This window comes from Rhinoderma darwinii, chromosome 6 (assembly GCF_050947455.1).
Source record: "Rhinoderma darwinii isolate aRhiDar2 chromosome 6, aRhiDar2.hap1, whole genome shotgun sequence".
NCBI lineage: Eukaryota > Metazoa > Chordata > Amphibia > Anura > Rhinodermatidae > Rhinoderma > Rhinoderma darwinii.
Window position 1 is genome coordinate 126,939,753 of NC_134692.1, and position 22,994 is coordinate 126,962,746.

General features: G+C 40.4%; 1 protein-coding gene across 1 annotated transcript; it reads left to right on the plus strand.

Annotated features, from left to right (window-relative positions):
• Positions 1-210: 210 nt before the first annotated feature.
• Positions 211-22,673, plus strand: LOC142655765 (cytochrome P450 2W1-like). The gene is made up of 9 exons (XM_075830301.1): positions 211-426; positions 2,388-2,550; positions 3,718-3,867; positions 4,183-4,340; positions 8,822-8,995; positions 9,519-9,666; positions 11,415-11,599; positions 15,541-15,682; positions 17,279-22,673. Exons 1-9 carry the CDS (start codon positions 247-249, stop codon positions 17,464-17,466), a joined length of 1,488 nt encoding a protein of 495 aa, XP_075686416.1. The 5' UTR covers positions 211-246; the 3' UTR covers positions 17,467-22,673.
• The last annotated feature ends 321 nt before the right edge of the window (positions 22,674-22,994 follow it).

A 22,994-nucleotide genomic window follows, 5' to 3' on the forward strand; every position in this document is an offset into this window, starting at 1 on the left:
ATTTGATCTTTGCTGGATGTGCACGTTGAGAAACATTGTTCATTTACTAGGTGTCTCTATGTTTTGCCAACCATTTGAATTTCCTTTTAACTCTGTGCAATCAGCTTCTTAATGTTAGATTAGAATAGAACACAACAAACAGAGAAATGCTGTTTGCACTGGGTGGAGTTCAGCTGTGGAAGTAAACTATATATAGAGGGTAATTCTGCTAGATCCATTTGCGACTGCTACACAAGGAGATCCGCCATGGCTTCAGAATCAGTGACCCTTTTCCTTCTATGCACCGTCGTCATGATGGTCGTAAAGATCCTAATGAGCTTTACAAAAAGAAAGATTTACAATTTCCCACCAGGACCAACCCCGCTCCCCTTTATTGGTAACCTGCTTACACTGGATATAAACAGACAAGACTTCACTTTAATGGAGGTAAAGTAATCATTTTGGTTTTGATGACTGATGGCTTGACATGCTCCAATTTTCTTCTATGGTCAATGTCACAATTTGGTCCTCAGTTGTTGATCTTGGAAATGTTTTTTTATACATCTCTTTTGTCCTTGGATGCTAGATATAATCTTAGGAGTATACAAGATCTTAGTATCCTGACCATATGGATGAGATCACAATTAAATACATGGGATTACTACCAGGGTAGCAAAACAGCTAGTGTGGATCCCACCTCCATGTAGAAATAATGTTCCCAAGTGTTCAGTTGCTATTGAAGGTGGTCATAGTTGAGTGGTGCCAAATCCAACTTTTGCTATAGGGCTCCATGGTAGCATGCACTTGTTCTGTGTATGAACTTGAGAGGATTTGGGGTTTGACTGTGTAAAGCAAATAGGGACCTCCATTCCTTAATAACTGACTGTATAAAATAGTATACTGTATTTATTATATAACAGTATATAGTATATCATTCATTCTGACTATAGTTCTCTATTATTTAATTATATGAGGTTTTCTAAAGTTGACTTTTGTATTTAAAGTGGTTCTCCCGGACATTAACATTGGTAGCGTATCTTTAGGATAGTCCATCAATGTTTGTTCGGTTGGGGTCTGACCTCAGGTACCATTTATTTTCTGTGATTAATAAATGCTATGTATATCGGCCTCTTCTTTGACAGGACCACCTCTCTAGAAGACCAATTTTCACAGAAATTTGGGGTGGTCATCTTAAAGAGGTTTCACTGTAAATATGTGTATGCAGGGGCGTAGCAAGGGGAGGCTGATTGTTCGACTATGTGCACACTCAATTTTGGTCCTACATTTAGCGCATAAGTCGCAAAAGCTCCCGACGTACACGCTAAATATGACCATAGGTCTTCATTAGCCTAACGGAGGCCAAAATAGTGTTCTTTTGGCCTTCATCAGGCTAGCATACCTTTTTTTTCAGAATGGAATAGCGTAAAAGACTACGCTTTTCCATCCTGAGGAATCCTCCAAAAAAACATATGCGACGTGGTATGCAATTCTTTAACATGGGTGTCTATGGGTGACGTGTGCCACTGTATAACATACTTAAAAAAAGAGGAAAAGACCCTAGTAGTTGGCGGGTAAAAAACTTTACCTATGAGATGAAATTGCCAAAGGCAATATAAACCCGTTTTTTTCCCCCAACTACTTGCTATCTAATAGAATAGTTAAATTGTAAAAATTACCTTTATTTATAATTGAATAGGGACAAACAACCTTAAATTCTATGTTGTTTGTCCCTATTCAATTATAAATAAAGGTATTTTTTACAATTTAACTATTCTATTAGATAGCAAGTAGTTGGGAAAAAAAACTGGTTTATATTGCTCTAGGCAATTTCTTCTCACTGTATAGCATACGTCACAGGTATACCTTTAACGTATACATCATGAGCTTTTCAATTGCCTTTCATGACCTATAGGTCAAACAGATGCCATTATAATCTGCCTAGCAGTAGCATCCGTCACCCATAGTCTATAATGGTATCCATTTCACGTATACATCATCATCATCAGACGTATACACTTAACGTATACCATTAAACTCAGTGTTATGGCATCCGTCTGAGCCTACGCTTGAGGTGTACGACAGGAGCTTTGCCCAGCGTACTTGTTAAACGTAGGCAAAAAGCGTGATGTGCCCAGAGCCTTACTAGCAGGTATGGTGCTCCAACAAAGCACTTTGCCTTGGCCAGTGTATTTAGATGCAGGGCTAGGACACCAAACTAAATCTTTGCCTTTTGACTCTGAGAGTGTGATACAGTATTTCAATAAAAAGGACTTAGGCAAAAACAAATTTATAATTCACTGGGCAAGCGTAGACACCCTCCCCCAACAGACAATTGAAGAAAATGTTCATCGTTGTGGCCTCATGATTAAATACATTTCATTTATTTTATACAAAATATTTTTTTCCAGCTTGCAAAGAAATATGGTCCGATCTTCACTTTCCATTTTGGCCGTACAAAAGCAGTGGTTTTTGTTGGGTATGAAGCCAATAAAGAGGCTCTGACCACAGCCAACTATGATTTTGGAGATCGTGGAGAAGTCCCTATTGCAGATGACTTTCAAAAGAATCATGGTAATTAACCCCGTCAAGCCATTATAACCCTGAATTACTAATTTCTGAGATTAAAGTGGATATAGTTGGTGAAGTCCATGCACGTAAAACCAAGGTTTACTGAGCTGGGCTGAGAAGCGTTTGTGCCATAACTTTGCTCCCAGCAGTACTGTCCTGTGCATTAGCAAAAATACTCACTTTGGTCTGACTGTTCTTGCATGGCTGAAGGAGATGTGGAAGTAGTACCGAAAGCTTTTATATCTGTCAGCTAGAGATGTAAACAAGGCATATATACCATAGAGGCAGTCCATGAGAACCGGTCCAGCTCATGGCAGAAAACTTCCAAAGGATCATGCCACTCTTCTCTTCTACATTAGATGACAAGTGATGGGAGAGAGGGAAACACGCATCAGGTCCTCCTATCGCAGGATGGTGGCTTGTGATAGCATAAACCAGCAGCAGGTCTGTGTACACTAAATGTGGGGTCTATGATCTGATCTAACAAAATGAAGGACATCACTTCACTTTGGAACAGTATTGCACATAAAAGAGAGGGGATTTAATAGCAAAAGTCAAAATGGTCCCCGTATTTTGGTGCTGGGTTCTGCTGCTAAGGACAGAAGGGTATTTGTTCCCTCCTACTTACCCTTGCTATGCCCTTTGGGCCAACTGCTCATCCCTTTGTTTGCAAACAAGGCAGTTCCTCTGGAGATTGGTGTTCCTTACGGGTGTTCCCACCCAACAGCGCCGCACCCAAGGGCTCCATAGTATCTGCATGGGCTGCCTCTATGGTATGTACATCCTTGCTATGGATGCAATAGGATTTTCAATGTCCTTCATTGTGAAAAAGAGTATAATAGGTATAGTTGAACTCTGATTAATTTTTGGGGATTTGTTTTTGTAAGGCCTATGAAGATCCTGACATTGGATCAGATTGTACGTTGAGAATGGGGATTGAAAGTTGGTTGTGGATGTTAAGTTGGGCCACAGAGGCTGTGTCATTCCTGAAAAGGACACTGGCTGAGTAGCATTTAGTCCAAGTTATAAGGACTGACCTATGCCGTGTATATGTACTAGGAAACTGACAAAAGACAGGCCCCATCTGTGAAGTATGACATCATATCATAAGCTAAATTATATTTTCCATATTAATTACATTCAACAAGAAGCCTTGTTCTTCTCTCCTAGGAGTGATCTTCTCCAATGGAGAATTATGGAAGGTAACCCGGAGATTTACGCTTTCCATATTGAGAGATCTTGGGATGGGGAAAAAACCCATTGAAGGCAGGATTATTGAGGAGCTACAGTTTCTGAATGCAGCAATCCAGTCTTATAATGGTAAGTGGTGTCAAATACAGCTGTAAATGTTTTTTGTTGGTACTAATTTTACAGAGGACACTATTTTCTTGAAACTTCTATATAAATAGTTTACATGTAGGTGCAATCTTCGGCAATGGTGATCAGCAATACTACCAATGATATGTTGGTAGATTCAGACCATACATGGCCAAAGGTAATGGTTGTAAGTAGGACAAAGGTTATATTGGATCATCAAAAAAAACCATTTTCCGGCCATCATAAAGCTGTGTATTTTTTTGCTTGTAGTGTACAGTCCACACAATGAGTAACACTATTTCTCTTGGTACATTCCAGGTAAACCTTTTGATAAAAAAGTGTTCTATCTTGCTGCCCCTAACATAACTTTTGGGATGTTATTTGGAAGACGTTTCGACTATGATAATCCCACATTCCAGAAGATGATAAAGATCGTGGATGATATTGTTATCAATACTGGAACACCAGCTGCAAAGGTAAATTATATATTTTACCCCTTGAGGACACAGACAATTTTTGGTTTTCGTCGCATTCTAAAAGCCCCAACTTTTTTATTTTTTCATCTGGCGTTCACCCGGCAGGTTAAATAACATAATATTTAAATAGTTTGGACTTTTACGGACTTGCTGATACCAATTATATTTACTTTTTTATTGCTTACATTATTTTTGGTGGAAAATGAAAAAAGGACTTTAAATGTAACATTTTTTTAAAAATTTTAACATTGTTTTTAATTTCTTTTTTTAGTCCTCCTAGTAGATGTTGCCATACAATCCATGGATCGCTCATGCAATACTTATGTATTGCAGTGTATTTGCTTTATCTATGCTCTACTATTAAAGGAGTTGTCCAAAGTCAGAAAATGTTCCTAATTACTTAATAAAATACTTTCACTTTGTAACTCCAAGAATGTCCAGATTTCCCTGTCCTGTGATGTGGTCCCGGAAGTGGAGCTTCTCCCCTTAGCTGTGATGTGCTGACACAGCTTCAGAATGCAGTGAGCTTCACCCCTCTCTATATGTCAGCGATGCGATGAAGGGGCTGGCTGCCTGGATTAGTTCATTAGATAACCAGCCCCTCCTCTGTCACTTAATACACAGTAGCTTTATGTCCAGTCTGCAATTGTTCCTTTTTCCTTTTCCTCCTGTTCTATTGTGTATTAGCCGTGACAAAGAAGGGGCTGGCTTTTCTAATGAACTGGTCCAGGCAGCCAGCCCCTTCATCACGTCACCGACACATAGAGAGGATGGGGGGCTCCCTGCATCCTGAAGCTGTGTTGGCACGTTACAGCTAAGGGAAGAAGCTCCATTTCTGGGACCACATCACAGGACAGGGAAATCTGGGCATCCTTGCAGTTTTGGAGGTGAACGTACAGTATATTAATGTGTCTCCATTTTACATTTCCTAACCAATTATAAAAATTTTCTGTCATCAGACAACCCCTTTAAGTCCTGCCTCGGGGTCCTGCCTTCAATAGGCCTCCGGTTGCCATGGCAACCAGTCAGCACCCCGCGATTTTAGTGCTGGGGCCAAATGGGGACAAAAAGAGCCCCTACCTCTGTCTAACCGCTCAGATTCCTTGGTCTCTATTGACTGCGGCATTTGAGGGGTTAAACGGCTGGGATCAGCGTTATCTCAGATGACTGCCATTGCAGACGTGTATCAGCTGTATGAAACAGCAGTGCATTGTGCGGGCTCAGCAGATGGTGCTGAGAGGTTAAGGTATTCATGAAAATAGACAATTGATAAATCATTTAAATACCAGATAAAGGCAACAGCACAACAAAGGTCAGGACATGGGGTTGGCATCACCATAGCAACATCTAATCGACATGGATTCACAATTGCAAATATTCAATATACCCTATAAGAACAAAAGTATTGGGACCCACCTCTTAATCATTGAATTCAGGAGTTTCATTCAGCTCCGTTGACACAGATGTATAAAATCCAGCACCTCGCCATGCAGTCGCCTTTACAAACATTTGTGACAGAATGGGTCTTTGTAAAGAGCTCACTGAATTCCAGCGTGGTCCTGTAATAGGACGCCACCTTTGTAACAATTCAGTGCGTGAGATTTTTTTCCTTCTGGGATGTTCCATGGTTAACTGTAGGTGGTACTATAGGAGTGGAAGCACGGAAACTCAGCCACGAAGTGCAGACCACGTAAAGTTACAGAGCGGAGTCGCTGAGTGCTAAGGCGCATAGTTCATAAAAGTCGTCAATGCTCTGCTGACTGCAGAGCTCTAAACCTCCTTTGGTATTACCATCAGCACAAAAACTGTGCCCCAAGTGCTTCATGGCATGGGTTTCCATGGCCGGGCGCCTGCATGCCAGCCTTACATCACCAAGCACAATGCCAAGCATCAGATGGAGTTGTTTTAAAGAGGCTCTGTCACCACATTATAAGTGCCCTATCTCCTATATAAGGGGATTGGCGCTATAATGTAGGTGACTGTAATGCTTTTTATTTAGAAAAACGATCTATTTTAAACCACTTTATGAGCGATTTTTAGCTTTATGCTAATGAGTTTCTTAATGCCCAAGTAGGCGTGTTTTACTTTAGACCAAGTGGGCGTTGTACAGAGGAGTGTATGGCGCTGACCAATCAGCGTCATACACTTCTCTCCATTCATTTACACTGCACTAGCGATATAGCTAGATCGTTATGTGCAGCTACATACACAAACACTAACATTACTGCAGTGTCCTGATAATGAATATACATCACTACCAGCCTGGACGTGATGTTTATTCAGAATCCTGACCACTTCTGTGAGATTCCAGCAAGGCAAACGTAATCTCATTTGAAATGACAGGTTACATCATAATCTCGCGAGATTACGGTTGCCTTGCTGTAAATCTCACAGAGACGCTACAGACGTGTCAGGATTCTGAATAAACATCACGTCCAGGCTGGTAGTGATGTATATTCATTATCAGGACACTGCAGTAATGTTAGTGTTTGTGTATGTGGCTGCATACAATATCGCTAGTGCAGTGTAAATGAATGGAGAGAAGTGTATGACGCCGATTGGTCACTGATTGGTCAGCGTCATACACTCCGCTACAACGCCCACTTGGTCTAAAGTAAAACACGCCCACTTGGGCATTAAGAAACTCATTAGCATAAAGCTAAAAATTGCTCATAAAATGGTTTAAAATAGATTGTTCTTCTAAATAAAAAGCATTACTGTCACCTACATTATAGCGCCGATCTCCTTATATAGGAGGTAGGGCACTTATAATGTGGGGACAGAGCCTCTTTAAGCACGCCACCAATGGACTCTGGAGCAGTGGAAACGTGTTCTGTGGAGTGATGAATCGCGCTTCTCTATCTGGCGGTCTGATGGACGAGTCTGGGTTTGGTTAATGCCAGGATAATGTTACCTGCCTGACTGCATTGTGCCAACTGTAAAGTTTTGTGGAGAAGGGATAATGCTATTGGGTTGGAATAAGCCCCTTAGTTACAGTTCTTTAGCATACCAAGACATTTTGAACAATTGTAGCTTCCAACCTTGTGGGAACAGTTTGGGATTTGGCCCTTTTCTGTTCCAGCATGACTGTGCCCCAGTGTGCAATGAAAGGTCCATAGAGACATGGTTGGGTGAGTGTGCTGTAGTAGAATTTGAGCCCTGACCTCAACCCTATTGAACACCTTTGAGATGAACTAGAGCAGAGATTACGAGCCAGGCCCTCTTGTCCAACATCAGTGCCTGACCTCACAAATTATTTTCTGGATAAATGGGCAAAGATACCCACAGACACTCCAAAAGAAGAGTAGAAGCTGTTATAGCTGCAAAGGGGGAACCAACTCCATATTCATGACTGTGGATTTAGAATGGGATGTCATAAAAGCTACTGTAGGTGTGATGTGTAGGTGTCCCAATAAGTTTGTCCATATAATATATATATGTATATATATATATATATATAAATATATATATATATATATACACACACACACACACACACACACACACACACACACACACACATCATGCACTCATTCTGAAGGCCAAGCTCCGTGTGGCTCACATATTTTTTTATTTAATCTTCACGTCATCGAAAGGAAGCAATAATTGGGCAGTGTCCCTGTCAGTCAGAAGTGGTGCATCCAATCAGAGCTTCGCTTCAGTAGTGGGGACCATATTCCTTGAATTTTGGAAAATTACAAAACATTATGGCAGATCTTCCAGATTGGAATTAGCGTAAATCCCACACATAACATATTAGTGCTACTAGTAGCTTTATAACCAAAATACTTCAATTTTGGTGATATTTATGTTAAGTTATTTAGCCGACTGACTGTGACATCCCTAGGCTTTTCACATTTTCTACCAAAAAATACTAGCCAGGCTGATTTATTTGCACCTGCCAGTTTTGTGGTGTCCCCCCCCCCCCTGATTTTGTGCAAATCGTGACAAAAACACTACAAAACTGGCATGTGTAAATACCCCAATATGTGTTTAAAATGGGTGAAGTTTTGAAGTCATGAGTTCATACTTAGAGCCACAGACAGACAATGACTCCCTATAACTCAAGAGTCAGTAGCCTCCTCCTCCTCCTCCCTTGACTAGTTGGACAGGCACTGAATGTGAGCATCTCTGGCTCTCTGCCGCTTCGCCCGCTGCAATCTCACTCCGGCGCAAATCCCACACCTGACATAGTCCTGACTTTCCTACGCCTAGGTAGCCTGGCAGAGGGATAGTATCCCATCCAAATAGGAAGTTACCTGACTACGCAGTCTGTTTTATTATGCTAAAATACTGGCAAAAATGTATTACATTTATTGGCCTCCCAGTGTAAATACGGGAGGAACCGGTGATGGCAACCCTAGATATCACACATAGCTATAATATATCAGGAACCCGTGTATCATTGATTTATGTTGTAATATGGTTGACAGATACCTGCTAATCATATGTTTGATTTATTGTATGTTTTCCTCTTTCAGTATTACAATGTCTTCCCAATACTGAAATATTTCTTGAAAACACCAGGATTTGTTGTGGACAGGATTAATCAACTAAATGAGATTTTGAAGGTTCTATTCAAGGAAGCAAAAGAAGTTAAATGTGAAGACTCTTTCAGGACTTACACTGAAGCCTTTATGCAAAGAGATGAAAGGGTAAAAGATCTTTGCTGTGCAGCGAGCCATATATTCCTTATTGTTGTAGAAGTAAATGTAATTATAGCTTTTAAACTCTAGATGGCGCACAAGTACAATACTCCCATCTGTTGACAAACTTATCGACTGTTTCCAATGACAACCAGTAGAATAACATCTCTTTTATGTTGACATGAATATGTGTATTTATAAACTGTAAAATGGTGTTAAAAGGCACAAACCCCTAAAAAATAAACTCCAAAAAAAGTTATAAAAAATACTACTGAAGTGCAACCAGGTGCATTGGTGGTTCAGCAAGTCATTGAGACATTATGTAGATCCGAATCAGTGTCCTTATTCTAACACTTGTCCAGTAGTAATAGAGCATCGTATCTATTTTTAAAGGGCCAATCCTGTTGTTACATATTCTTTACCTTTAGAGCCCTCCCACCTATGACCGGTATAGTGGTCTATAAATGTCATGTACGGTAGATTTATTTGTGTGATCTTAATAATAACACTTTTGAATGTCATTGTCCTTTAGGAAATAGTAACAGATGGAAAACAGAAAATCTTTACCGAAAAGAACTTACTGGCTTCTGCATTTGACGTTATGCTTGGTGGGACAGAGACCACGTCTACTACGATACAGTGGGCTATTCTGCTCATGATGAAATATCCGCACATACAGAGTAAGTGAATGATGTTGTATATACACAGTAGTAATTCCAATTAGCAGTGCAATTAATTCATGAAATCTCTTTTTTTATAACCATAAAAATTATAACAATAATAACGCTACATTTTGAATAGTTTTATTATTTTTTTGTAGCTAGAGGAAGAAAACCATAGTTTTACAAACCAACATCTATTTTATTGGAATTCACCTGGTAACTGTATTATTGCGAACGCAGCCATTTGTGAGCCTTCAAAATGTAAACAATTTATTTGTTAGGAACCAATTGAATTTTTTGGACCAATGACACTGTAATTGTGGGAGTTTTGAAGGATTACACCTAATGTAGGAGAACTGGAAGTGTCGCTGTGGTACCATTGATCCTGTAATGGCTGCCCCATCCACAACGTCAAAAAAAGTCATGGTCATGTTAGCATCTAGTGTTTACTCTTTAATGACAAGGCCGTTTTTCCATTTCCTTTTTCCCTCTCTGCCTTCCAAGAGCCATAACGTTTTTGTTTTTTCATTTGACATAGCCATATGAAGATTTATTTTTTTGCGGAACGAGTTGTAGTTTTGATGGCACCATTTAATGTACCATATAATGTTCTGGGAGACTTTAAGAATTATTTTGTGGGATGGAATGGAAAAAAACTGCCCCTATTGTTTAATGGGTTTTGTTAGTACAACGTTGACCTTGCGGTAAAACCGACATGTTTACTTTATTCAGTGGGTCAATATATTTATGGCCATACCTAGTTTATATAGTTATTTTTTTGTTTTACTACTTTTACAAATTAGAAACCTTTTGTTACAAATTTTCTTGTTTTAAAGGAAGCAGTGTTTTTTTGGGAAGCAAGCTGTAGTTTTCATTAATACAAGTTTGGGCTACATACAACTTTTTGAACACTTTTATTCAATTTTTAGTGGGACACAAGGTGACCAAAGAACAGCAATTCTAGCATTTTTTTATTTTTTTTGCATCGTTCATGGTGCGGGTTAAATAATGTTATATTGTAATAATTTGGTTTTTTCGGAAGGAACGATTCCACTTAGGTTTTTGTTTTTTACATTACTTTTAGGGAAAAATGGGAAAAGTTTTTTTTAACTTTTAATATGTTTGTTGTATATAAAAAGATCAACTTTATTTAACATATTTGTTTAAACTTTTTTTGTATTAGTCTCCTTAGGGGACTGACACCAGCGATCATTGGATCTCTTTCACAATATTCTGTAATACTTACATATTGTAGTATAAGATAATTTTTACTGGCATCTATTAAGCCCTGCCTCCGGCAGGGCTTAATAGGAGAACTAAGCTGGCAGACTTGGGGCCCTCATTAGGCCCAAAGGCTGTAATGACAACCATTGGCACCCCGCAATCATATCACGGGGAAGCCGATGGTCTTTCAGAGGCGTCACCCCTCTATCAGCAGCTTAGATGCCACTGTCACTATTGACCGCGGCATCTAAGGGTTTAAACAGCTGGGATGGCATAACTGTACTGTAACAGGTCTGTATTCATGAAGGGGGCGCCCCACCGTTTGCATCCGTACTTCCCACGAGTAATTCATGGCTGCCATTTATACATGCTGATACACAGGAGCTCGTCAGTATTGGTGAGAGGGGCGGGGCAGCGCTCTTCTCATGAACACAGAGGAATTGTAAATTTGATTTTACTACTACTATCTTTTGCATTTCATGAATATTTCAGGATAAGACAACGGATGAAAGGAATATCACATTTAATTTTGTATTTTCCAGAAAGAGCTCAAGATGAGATTGAAAATGTGATAGGTCTTGAGCGTCCTCCTAGATGGGATGATCAGAAAGTCCTTCCATACTGCTTGGCCGTAGTCCATGAAGCTCAGCGCTTTGCCAACCTCTTTCAGTATTTACCGCATTCCACACCCTCAGATGTCCACTTCAAAGACTATTTTATACCAAAGGTAATTCTTTATCTGGCAGTGAATAACGCACATCATAAAAAATATTTTCTAAATTATTCTAAAATATCTAATTAAAGCTTTTGATCTCCACATTATATACTGAACTGTATACTGCATAATTGCTGGCATGGAATGTGATCTATTTTAATTTCGGAATGACTGCTAAAGTGATAAAGTCATCATAATAGTATTGCCAGCATTCTTGGTTGGCTTTGGTGGCAAAATTTGCCTCTTGGGGACTACTGGCTATAAGGGCTTAGCTATAGGAGGTGTAGATAGACTGAACTAATAGACGGCAGTATTTTGGTCAGTCTTTAGAAGCCAAAACTATTTAGTAGGTCCGAAAAACACGTAAGAGAGACAAATCTTTCCATTAGACTTTGTCTTTGCCTTTGACAAACTCTGTTGTAGGTTCCACTCCTAGTTTTGGCTTACAAACCCTGATATAAAATACTGACCAAAATACACAAGTGTAAAAGAGACCTTATCGGAAATGATATTGCTTAGTAAAGGGGGTGATCCAAAATATAGTGTTGTGTCCGAGATGAAAGTAGCTTACATTGGAATAAAACAGACTTTACCCCCTTCCCTCTGCAGCCATTTTTCGGATTTTCAACTTCGCTTTTTTCTCCCCACCTTCCAAAAGCCATAACTTTTAATTACATTTTTTCGCCAATATAGCCGTATGAGAGCTTGTTTTTTTGCGGGACAAGTCGTTTTTCACATATTGAAAAATTGCAGAGGCAATAGGAACATGTTTTTTTCCCAACTACTTACAAACTAATAGAATAGAATAGTACAAAAAAAGAAATACCTTTATTAAATTAGGGACAAACAACATGAAAATATAAAACTACAATATGTACCGTGTTTCCCCGATAGTAAGACACCCCCGATTGTAAGACGTATCGGGGGTTTCAGGGGGGTCGGCTAATATAAGCCGTACCCCGAAAGTAAGACATATGTCTTACTTTCGGGGAAACACGGGGGTATTGCCGCCTCCTGCCCACTTCCGCGCCGCCCCCCTCTCCATACGTCACCGCGCCGTCCCCTGCACTTGTCAATGCCGCCTCCTGCTTAAAATACGGTAATGCACACAGTATTAACTCCTTAACGCCGAAGGACGGATATATCCGTCCTCAGCAGCTGCTAGTTCGCGCAGGAGGACGGATATATCCGTCCTGTGATGGCGCGGGTACTGAGACTGTACCCACGCGATCAGCGGCAGGAGCACGGCTGTTATACACAGCCTGGCTCCTGCTGCAACTGCCGGAATCGAAGCGCGCGCCGATTCCGGCAGTTTAACCCATTAAATGCCGCTGTCAATAGTGACAGCGGCATTTAATGTGTTTGACAGAGGGGGGAGCTCCCTCTGTCACCCGATCGGCGCCCCCGCAAACAAATCGCGGGTCGCCGTCGGGTTTCCATGACAGCCGGGGGTCTAACAAAGACCCCCAGGTCTGCCTTCAGCATCTGCCTGTTAGGCGATGCCGGAGGCATGACCTAATAGGTTGCCTGTCAGTTTTACACTGACAGGCAATAATGCTTCGGTATACTAAGTATACCAAAGCATTATATATGCGATCGGCACATCGCATAGTGAAGTCCCCTGGTGGGACTAAAAAAAAAAATTTAAATCAGTTAAATAAAGTTTGTGAAAAAATAAATAAAAATAATTCGACAATTTTTTTCCAATATAAGACATACCCCGAAAGTAAAACATAGTGGGGCTTTTGGGGATAAAAAGAAAGTAAGACACTGTCTTACTTTCGGGGAAACACGGTACTAATATATCTAATTTATTAAGCTATTTCATTTATTGTACTATCCTATTCTATTAGTTAGTAAGTAGTTGTGGAAAAAACGGGTTCCTATTGCCTAAGTTTTTTACCCGCCAACTACTAGGGTCTTTTCCAATTTTTGTAAAGTTGTTTTTAATGTACTGGGAAACTGGAAACTGTGGGGTAGAATTGGAAAAAAACATTGATTCCTCGATTGTTTTTTTTGTTTTGTTTTTACGGCGTTCACCATGCAGTAAAAACAACACAGCGATACTAAATTTATATAGCTTTTTTATGTTTTACTACTCTTGCAAGGAAAAACTAATTGTTAAAAATAAAATTAGTTTCGTGTTGTCATATTCTGAGAGCCATACTTTATTTTTTCATCGATTGAGCAGAGTGAGGGCTTATTTTCTACGGGGCGAGCTGTAGTTTCTATTGGTACCACTTTGGGAACATGAGACTTTTTGATCACTTTTTAATGTAATTTTTTGTGGGAGATGAGGTGACCAAAAAACAGCAACTAATGTATTGCAGTATATCGTGATTCTGACAAGCACTTATTAAGCCTTGCCTCCAACAGGGCTTAATAGGAGTACAAAGATGTCAGACCTGGGGGCCTTTAGTAGGCAACGAGGTTGCCATGATGACTATCGGCACCCCGCGATTGTGTTGCCGAGGGAGGGCGATGGCATGTCAAAGAAGGCTGCCCCCTCCTTCTAACAGTTTAAATGCTGCGGTCGCTATTGTCCGCGGAATCGAATGTGTTATACGAACGGGATCCCGTTCTTTTGAATGAAGTGTCAGCTGTAAAATACAGCCGACATGCTCATTCTATTCACACTCCATACTCCCCCACCCGACCCCTACCGTATATATACAGCAAATATCAGGAAGGGGTTAAAGGGGTTTTTTGGAAAGAGAAAATTGCTGGCTTATCCTCAGCATAGGCCATCAATATCTGTTTAGTGGGAGTCCAAATTGTGGCCCCCTTGCCGATCAGCTGTTTTGAAGGGGCCACGGCGCTGCTTCCCTTTCATCAATAACCCTTTTTAATACTATCAAATGCCGACACACTTGTAGCGGCAGTACACAGTATTACAGCCTTTTCTCATTCACTTCATTGGGGGAAGGTTTTAATCCTGTGAACCCTTTAAGGCATTTAACAGTATTGAGCAGTAAAGGGAACGGCAGTGGAATCAGCACGAGCACCGAGGCCCCTTCAAAACAGCTGATCAGTGAGGGTGCCGAAAGCCAGATTCTCACCGAACTAATATTGATGGCCTATCCCAGGGGTCAGCAACCTTCGGCACTCCAGCTGTTGTGAAACTACAACTCCCAGCATGCCTTGACAACTAAATGCTTTATTATTCCAGCCAAAGGCTTCCAAGGCATGCTGGGAATTGTACCTGACCCCTGGCCTATCCTAAGAATAGGCCATCAATTTTCTTTCTCCAGGAAACCCCTTTAAAAGGAATATATCGCTTATATTTTGTTTTATTATTTAAAACCAGAAAGTAAAACATTTTTTTCTAATTCGTTTTTATTTTTGGATTGTAGATTTTTGTAATTCTATTTTCTGTACATGATTATGGGGGCGGTCATCTTGCTTGAGCAGCTGCATTGCTCTGTTAACAGCATTCAGAGATAGGATTTACGGATGCCACATGCACCTGAGAAGACAATAGTCTGGAGATGTTCATCGACTTCTATGGGAAAGTTTTCTAGACACGTCACTGTGACGGGAGAGGGAGGAGGGAAGTTGTGTCCATCAGTTATTGTCAATGGTGTGATACTGTGTTATCTATTCCCCGTAGCTTTATAATAGAGGTGTTACCTGTCAGTCTAATCCTGCCTGTGATGATAATGAGATGACTGCTGAGAAGAGATCTCTACAGAACAGGAAGTGTCAGTCTCTTATGAGGCTCAGTGGCCAGAGTGAAAACTGCAAATTTCAGGATTATTTTTTTATGTAAATAATGACATGGGGAAATTCTTAAAAAATATGTTTAACATAAAAACTCTATTTAAACAATATTTCATTATCTGATTACACATTCCCTTTAAATCAATGGCTGGCCTCTATTTAGAGGTATAGTATTATATTTGGGGGAACTATTCAGCTGTGAAACATGTTACACATCTGCCATTGTTTATTAGGGAACCATGATCATTCCACTCTTCTCATCTGTTCTGAATGATGAAACCCAATGGGAGACTCCCAAACAGTATAATCCCAATCATTTCTTGGATGCTGATGGAAACTTTTTGAAGAAAGATGCATTCTATCCTTTCTCTAAAGGTGAGCAGATCTTTTGCAGTAACTTATTGTCACCATCGAACTGGTGGAGAATTTTATATTCAAATGGGGTAACACACTTTTAGTAATCACACCTAAAGGATATTTGTTTCCCGTGATAATTTAAATACGACTTCCTTAAGCAGGACTGGATCAGGGTTGATGGGGCCCCCTATTCCACCTCTGGGCTTCGAGCCCCATCTGATCTCCTATCACAGCCACATATTGGAGAGGTGGTCATTCATGTACATGGCCCTCTCAGCTGAAACCTATTGGGGTACTGAGACACTCGAGCCAGCAACTTCTTCAGTCTTCAACAGAGAGGGCCACATGCATGCCTGGTCATCTCTCCTTTGCTGGATAGGATCCAAATAGCCATCAGGGGCCCCTGTTTTCCTGAGTGTTCGGGGTCCCAGATGTGAGCAATGTATACTAAACACTAAATAGTAACTTCTAGAGGTGTAACTAGAAAATGCTGGAATAGGAAGAATCGGCCTAGTCACAGAGGGTTGATGGTGAAGGCCCCCTAGGTCCTCAAGGGGGTGGAGGCCCCAGGGCCCTGTGTGTCTTCCCTATAATTATCGCCTCTGCTTCTATTTAACACTGCGTTAAAACATGGACCATACCATCCATTGTTTTCATTAGGGGCCTTTGTAATCTTACATTCCAGAGGATTTCAGTGGATGCAGCTCTCCATTTATCTAATATTAACTTACTATATACAAAGCCTAAAGTAATTTTTATCAACTTGTGCTTCTTAGTTAAATTGAATCTGTTGTTATCCTTTAAAGTGAATGTCCACCTTTTTGCACTTTGTCGATTTGGGGTCCAAAATTCAGTTCTGATAAATTTTTTAATATATCTCTATAGACATCAGTGATCTCTTTTCTGATACAGAGCTGCAAAGTCCCTGCATAGACAGAGTTAAATGTGAAATATTCAGCCCCCAGTAGGGGGTGCTTAAGAGTTTTCTGCAGATGGTTTATGCATTGAACCCAATAATAAAACAGTATTCTATAAGCTCCCCCTAGTGGTGGCTGCAGGCAGTCAGAATTTTATTTGTCAACTTTATGTCTATGCTGGTTATTGGAAAGCAAAGCTCTGACCACTATAAAGATATATAATGAAATTTGTAAAAAATAAATATATTTGACATTCACCTTAAAGGGGTTCCCTGTTTTTGTACAATGCTTACTTGTTAGAGGGGTCTCTTGACAATAAGTAGATCAAAAAGTATCTCAATGCTGGTATCCCCAGCGGTTAGCTGTAATCTGGGTGGAAACCTGTCTGGTTAGTGTTCAATTTCCATGAAGCGCCACCACAGGGACAATTAGGCATTACATAGTGCCCATTCAAATGAATGTGTTGTCTGTGTAATGCTGCACAGGACAGGTCCTCCAGAGCAAGGGAGATGCTCTTCACTCTGGCCAAGAGCTCAGGATCCTGAACAGAGGGCCCCCCTCTATTAACATTCTGTAAGACGGCAATATAAAAAATATTAAAAAAATGGTTTTCATTGGTATCAGTTCTGTATTTTTTCTGTATGGTCGTTTTGGCATTTACAAACCCTGGATACTAACTATTTTTACGTATACACAGGGCGCAGAGTGTGTGCTGGAGAAAGCCTGGCCAGAATGGAGCTATTTCTTTTCATCACTGGAATGCTTCAGAAGTTCACATTTACACCCCCTCCGGGAGTAAGTAGAGATGACTTGGACCTCACTCCAGAAGTTGTCTTCACCATGAGGACCAAGAGTTATAACACTTGTGCAACTCCAAGGCAGTAGGCAGTTTGTGACATTGTCAAAACTATTCCATTTATATTTCTGCTTTTAAAATGCCCCCGAATCCAGTAGTAGGCATAAAGACTCCTGATAAGGAAATCTTTAAAAAAAACTCTCTTGTCTCACGAAAGTAAATTAAAAGTTTATTAAGAAGTAAGGTAAAAAAGAAAAAAGAAAAACAAGGCCACGGAGATCCTATCAAGAGTTATAGTCCTTTTGCATCTGCCAATTTGGTCTGTAAAAACGAGCGCCGATGGACGAGACAGCTTGTTGATCGGCACTTGTTTGCTCCTTTTACAAAGAGCTATGCTTTTAGATTAGCCTTTTAAAGGTCTTTTCTGGCTAACTTCCATCAACGAATTGCTTTACAAGTTATTGGCCACAAAAGAAATGTGTACTAATGACACATCCTTTAATTTACAAGTACTATGTTGTCTAGAATATCATGTCCGTCTCCAGCAAACTTGGTAATCTTATCTCTCAATGGCCTTGAAGGCCTGGTAAGGAGGCCTGCAGTCTGATATTCAGAGAATACCGTTTAAAACTTAGCTAACAAGATTATATAAAATACATTTCAGAGGCAAAGTATACATATATGTAGCATAAGCATATAATATTGGCAGTTGATCATTAGCAAAAGCTTAATGATAATTTTTTTTATCATCTCTCTTTTGACTATTATATTAACACCTTTATTAACACACACTTAATGCTGCCTTTACGAGCTTTTGGAAGAACACAGATGACAAATTCACGTAAAAATGCAAAATACGACATAAATGTTTACAAATAATAATAATTAACACAACTATTGGTTTGAGGCATAAGCCAAAAAATTTACCCAATCAAGCTTCTTTGGAACTGATCCACAAGAACGGGTCAGACACGCACGCACGCACGCACGCACACACACACACACACACACACACACACACACACACACCACCTTGCAAAGCCAGTGAAAAAACATCATCTGCTATCGTATTTTGCAAAGCTACCAGGCCTGCATGATGGAAAGAGAAAGTGAACTCCTCAGAAAGGGTCAGATTTTGTCTGATCGTCACATCGTTTACCTACTAAACTTATAAGTAACCAGTAAGGGTATGTTCACACGCAGGAAGTAAAAAACGTCTCAAAATACGGAGCTGTTTTCAAGGGAAAACAGCCCCTGATTTTCAGATGTTTTTTGAGCAACTCGCGTTTTTCGCTGAGTTTCTTACGGCCGTTTTTGGAGCTGTTTTTAAGAGTCTATGAGAAAATGGGTCCAAAAACGTCCCAAGAAGTGTCCTGCACTTCTTTTGACGAGCCGTCATTTTACGCGCCGTATTTTGACAGCGACGCGTAAAATGACAGCACGTCTGCACAGAACATCGTAAGACCCATTGCAAGCAATGGGCAGATGTTTGCCGATGTATTGGAGCTGTCTTTTTAGGCGTAATTCGAGGCGTATTCGACAGCTCTAATACACTGCACTGCGCATGTAGTGCAGTGTATTAGAATAGCGATCAGGGCCTCCTGCCCTCAAGTCCCCTAGTGGGACAAAGTAATAAAGTTAAAAAAAAGTTTCAAAAAGTTGTGTAAAAATAAGAAAAGAAAAGTTTAAAAAGTAATAAAAGTAAAAACCCCCCTTTTTCCCTTATCAGTCCTTTAATATTAATAAAAATAGATAAATAGACAAATAAACTATACATAATTGGTATTGCCACGTCCGTAACGGCCTGAACTACAAAATTATTTCATTATTTATCCCGCGCGGTGAACGCCATAAAAGAAAATAACAATAAACCGTTGCAGAATCACAAGTGTTTGGTCACTTCACCTCCTAAAAAATGGAATAAACAGAGATAAAAAAGTTGCATGTACCTAAAAATGGTACTGATCGAAACTACAGTTCGTTACGCAAAAAACAAGTCGTCACATTGCTTTCTTGATGGAAAAAGAAAAATGTTATGACTCTGAGAATAAGGCAACACAAAAAGTAAATGATTTTTTACAAAAAGTATTTTATTGTGCAAACGCCATAAGACATAAAAAAAACTATAAACATATGGTATCGCCGTAACCGTATCGCCCCGTAGAATAAAGTGAATATGTCATTTATAGTGCACGGTGAACGCTGTAAAAAAAATAGAATAAAAAACAATAGTAGAATTGCTGTTTTTTAGTCACCACGCCTCTTAAAAATAGAATAAAAACTGATCAAAAAGTCGCATGAACCCCAAGAAAACTACAATGAATTCCTCAAGGGGTCTAGTTTCCACAATAGCGTCACTTTTTGGGGGTTTTCACTGTTTTGGCACCACGAGACCTCTTCAAACCGGACATGGTGCCTAATAAAAAAGAGGCCTCAAAATCCACTAGGTGCACCTTTGCTTCGGAGGCCGGGGCTTCAGTCCTTTACGACACTAGGGCCACATGTGGGATATTTCTCAAAACGAAAGAACCTGGGCAATAAGTATTGAGTTGCGTTTCTCTGGCAAAACCTTCTGTTTTACAGAAAAAATTGAATAAAAAGGATTTTCTGACAAAAAAAAAAGAAATATGCCCCGAGATGACCCCAGTTTTGACCGTTTGTATAAACGGAGACCGCTATTAGGCCATTTCAGTGCACAGTTTTCCCAAGCATACACCCCCGAGAAGTGTATTTCTATTGATGAGTTCAATTCCGCCAGTACCTGCCGAGTAAGAGGGCAAGGTATGGCGTGAAGATGTATAAGGTGTGTGAGAGTGCATCAGGTTATACCTACACATTTAGGATATATAAAGGGAAGGACACCAGTATTCAGCCCCCAGAATGCCCCCCCCCCTACTGGGAGTTAATGCAAAAATTGTGTGGGATTTGGTGCACCCACTGCTGGACCAGGGTTACCACCTCTACCTGGATAATTTTTATACCAGCGTCCCGCTCTTCAAGTGCCACGCTTCCAGAAGTACTGCGGCCTGCGGCACTGCTAGAAGAAATCTGAGAGGCCTCCCTAAGACGCTGCTTGGGCAAACACTAAGAAGGGGTGAGAGCAGGGCACATTCTAGCAGCAACATATTGTGTGTCAAGTACAAGGACAAGAGAGATGTCACACCAGTACCCATGTACCTGGACAAGGTACCAGTACAGAGACCCCCAAACCAGACTGCATCCTGGACTACAATAGGTACATGGGAGGGGTGGACTTGTCAGATCAAGTCCTGAAGCCCTACAGCGCCATGCGGTGTGGTATAAGAAGCTGGCCGTGCACATCATACCGATGGCATTGTAGAATGCGTACATGCTACGTCGATGTACAGGCCAGACGGGAACTTTCCTGGAATTTCAAGAGGTGGTTATCAAGAACGTAATCTTTAGGGACCAAGAAGGGGGGCACCCAGTACTTCTGGAAGCGAGGCCACACGCATCATACCAGGGCAACACTTTCCAGGAGAAGTTCCCTAAACTGGCAAGAAAGGAAAAAGTCAAAGAGGTGCTATAAAAGGGGGATAAGGAAGGACACAATATATCAATGTTACACGTGTCCCGAAAAACCAGGGCTCTGTATGAAAGTGTTTTAAAATGTATCATACATCCCTGTGATTTTTAATCTACCCTGACGCACTCCGCACAGCTTATCCTCATCTTTCCCTTCTGAGCCCTGCTGTGTGCTCAGGCAGCTGATAACAGCCACATGTAGGGTATTGCCGTACCCAGGAGAACCCACATTACAGTTTATGGGGTGTATATCTCCGGTGGCGCATGATGGGCACAATATATTGGACACTGAAATGGCATATATTTATAGAAAATTGCAAATCTCACTCTGCACCATCTTCTGCGCATTACCTTTTACACAATAACTGTGGGATCATAATGCTCTCTACACCTTTAGATGAATGCCTTAAGGGGTGTAGATTTTAAAATGGGGTCGCTTCTGGGGCGTTTCAACTGTGCTGGTACCTTAGGGGCTTCTGCATTCACGACTTAGCACCAGAAAAGCTCCAGTAGGCCAAATGGTGGTCCTTCCCTTCTAAGCCCTGCCATGTGCCCAGGCAGCACATAACAGCCACATGTAGGGTAGTGCCGTACCCAGGAGAACCCACATTACAATTTATAGGGTGTATATCTCCGGTGACGCATGCTGGGCACAATATATTGGACACTGAAAGGGCAGGAAATTGCAAATCTCACACTGCACCATCTGCTGCGGATTACCTTTTAGACAATACCTGTAGGATCAAAATGCTCACTACACTTCTAGATGAATGCCTTAAGTGGTGTAGTTTCCAAAATCGGGTGACTTCTGGTGGATTTCCATTGCTTTGATACCTCTGGGGCTCTGCAAATGCGACATGGCACCCGAAAACCAATCCAGCAAAATCTGGACTCCAATGAACACATAGCGCTCTTTTACTTCTGAGCCCTCCCATTGGCCCAAACGGCAGTTTATCACCACAAATGGGGTATTGCCGCACTCAGGGCAAATTGGGCAACAAAATGGGGTGTTTTATTTCTTGTGAAAATAAGAAATTTTGATAAAAAATGACATCTTATTGGAAAAAATGTAATTTTTTAAAATTTCACAGCCCAATTCAAATACGTGCTGTAAAAAAACTGTGTGGTCAAAATGGTAACAACAGACATAAATTAATTCCTTGAGGGGTGTAGTTTCCAAAATCGGGTCACTTTTGGGGTATTCCTACTGTTTTGGCACCTCAACACCTCTTCAAACCTGGCATGCTGCCTAAAATATATTCTAATTAAAAAAAAAGGCCCCAAAATGCACTAGGTGCTTCTTTTGCTACTGGGGCTTGTGTTTTAGTCCACGAACACACTAGAGCCACATGTGGGACATTTCTAAAAACTGCAGAATCTGGATAATACATATTTAGTAGTGTTTCTCTGGTAAAACCTTCTGTGTTAACAAAAGAAAATGGAATAAAATTGAAATTCAGCAAGAAAAATTAAATGTGCAAATTTCACCTCTACTTTGCTTTAATTCCTGTGAAATGTCTAAAGGGTTAAAAACTTTCTAAATGCTGTTTTGAATGCTTTAAGGGGTCTAGTTTTTAAAATGGGGTGTTTATGGGGGTTTCTAATACATAGGCCCCTCAAAGCCACTTCAGAACTGAACAGGTACCTTAAAAAAAAGGCTTTTGAAATTTTCTTAAAAATATCAGAAATTGCTGTTTATGTTCTAAGCCTTGTAACGTCCAAGAAAAATAAAAGAATGTTCAAAAAATTATACCAATCTAAAGTAGACATATGGGAAATGTGAACTAGTAACTATTTTGGGTGGTATAACCGTCTGTTTTACAAGCAGATGCATTTAAAAATTCAGAAAAATTCAATTTTTCACAAAATGAAATGTTAAATACTTTTGTGTCAAAAAAGACAAAAGTATAATAGGTATGATACCTTTATTGGCTAACCATAAGGCTATGTTCACACGGGGTATTTTGCCGAGTTTTTTTACGCGGAAACCGCGTCGCAAAACTCGGCAGAAACGGCCCGAGAACGCCTCCCATTGATTTCAATGGGAGGCGTCGGCGTCTTTTTCCCGCGA

What these genes read in the sequence shown, in the direction of transcription:
- LOC142655765 (XM_075830301.1), top strand. Translation starts at nt 247, where the DNA reads ATGGCTTCAGAATCAGTGACCCTTTTCCTTCTATGCACCGTCGTCATG. An exon ending in GAAATATCCGCACATACAGA is followed by an intron (nt 9,667 to 11,414) that starts GTAAGTGAATGA and finishes TGTATTTTCCAG; the next exon opens with AAAGAGCTCAAGATGAGATT. An exon ending in ATTCTATCCTTTCTCTAAAG is followed by an intron (nt 15,683 to 17,278) that starts GTGAGCAGATCT and finishes ACGTATACACAG; the next exon opens with GGCGCAGAGTGTGTGCTGGA.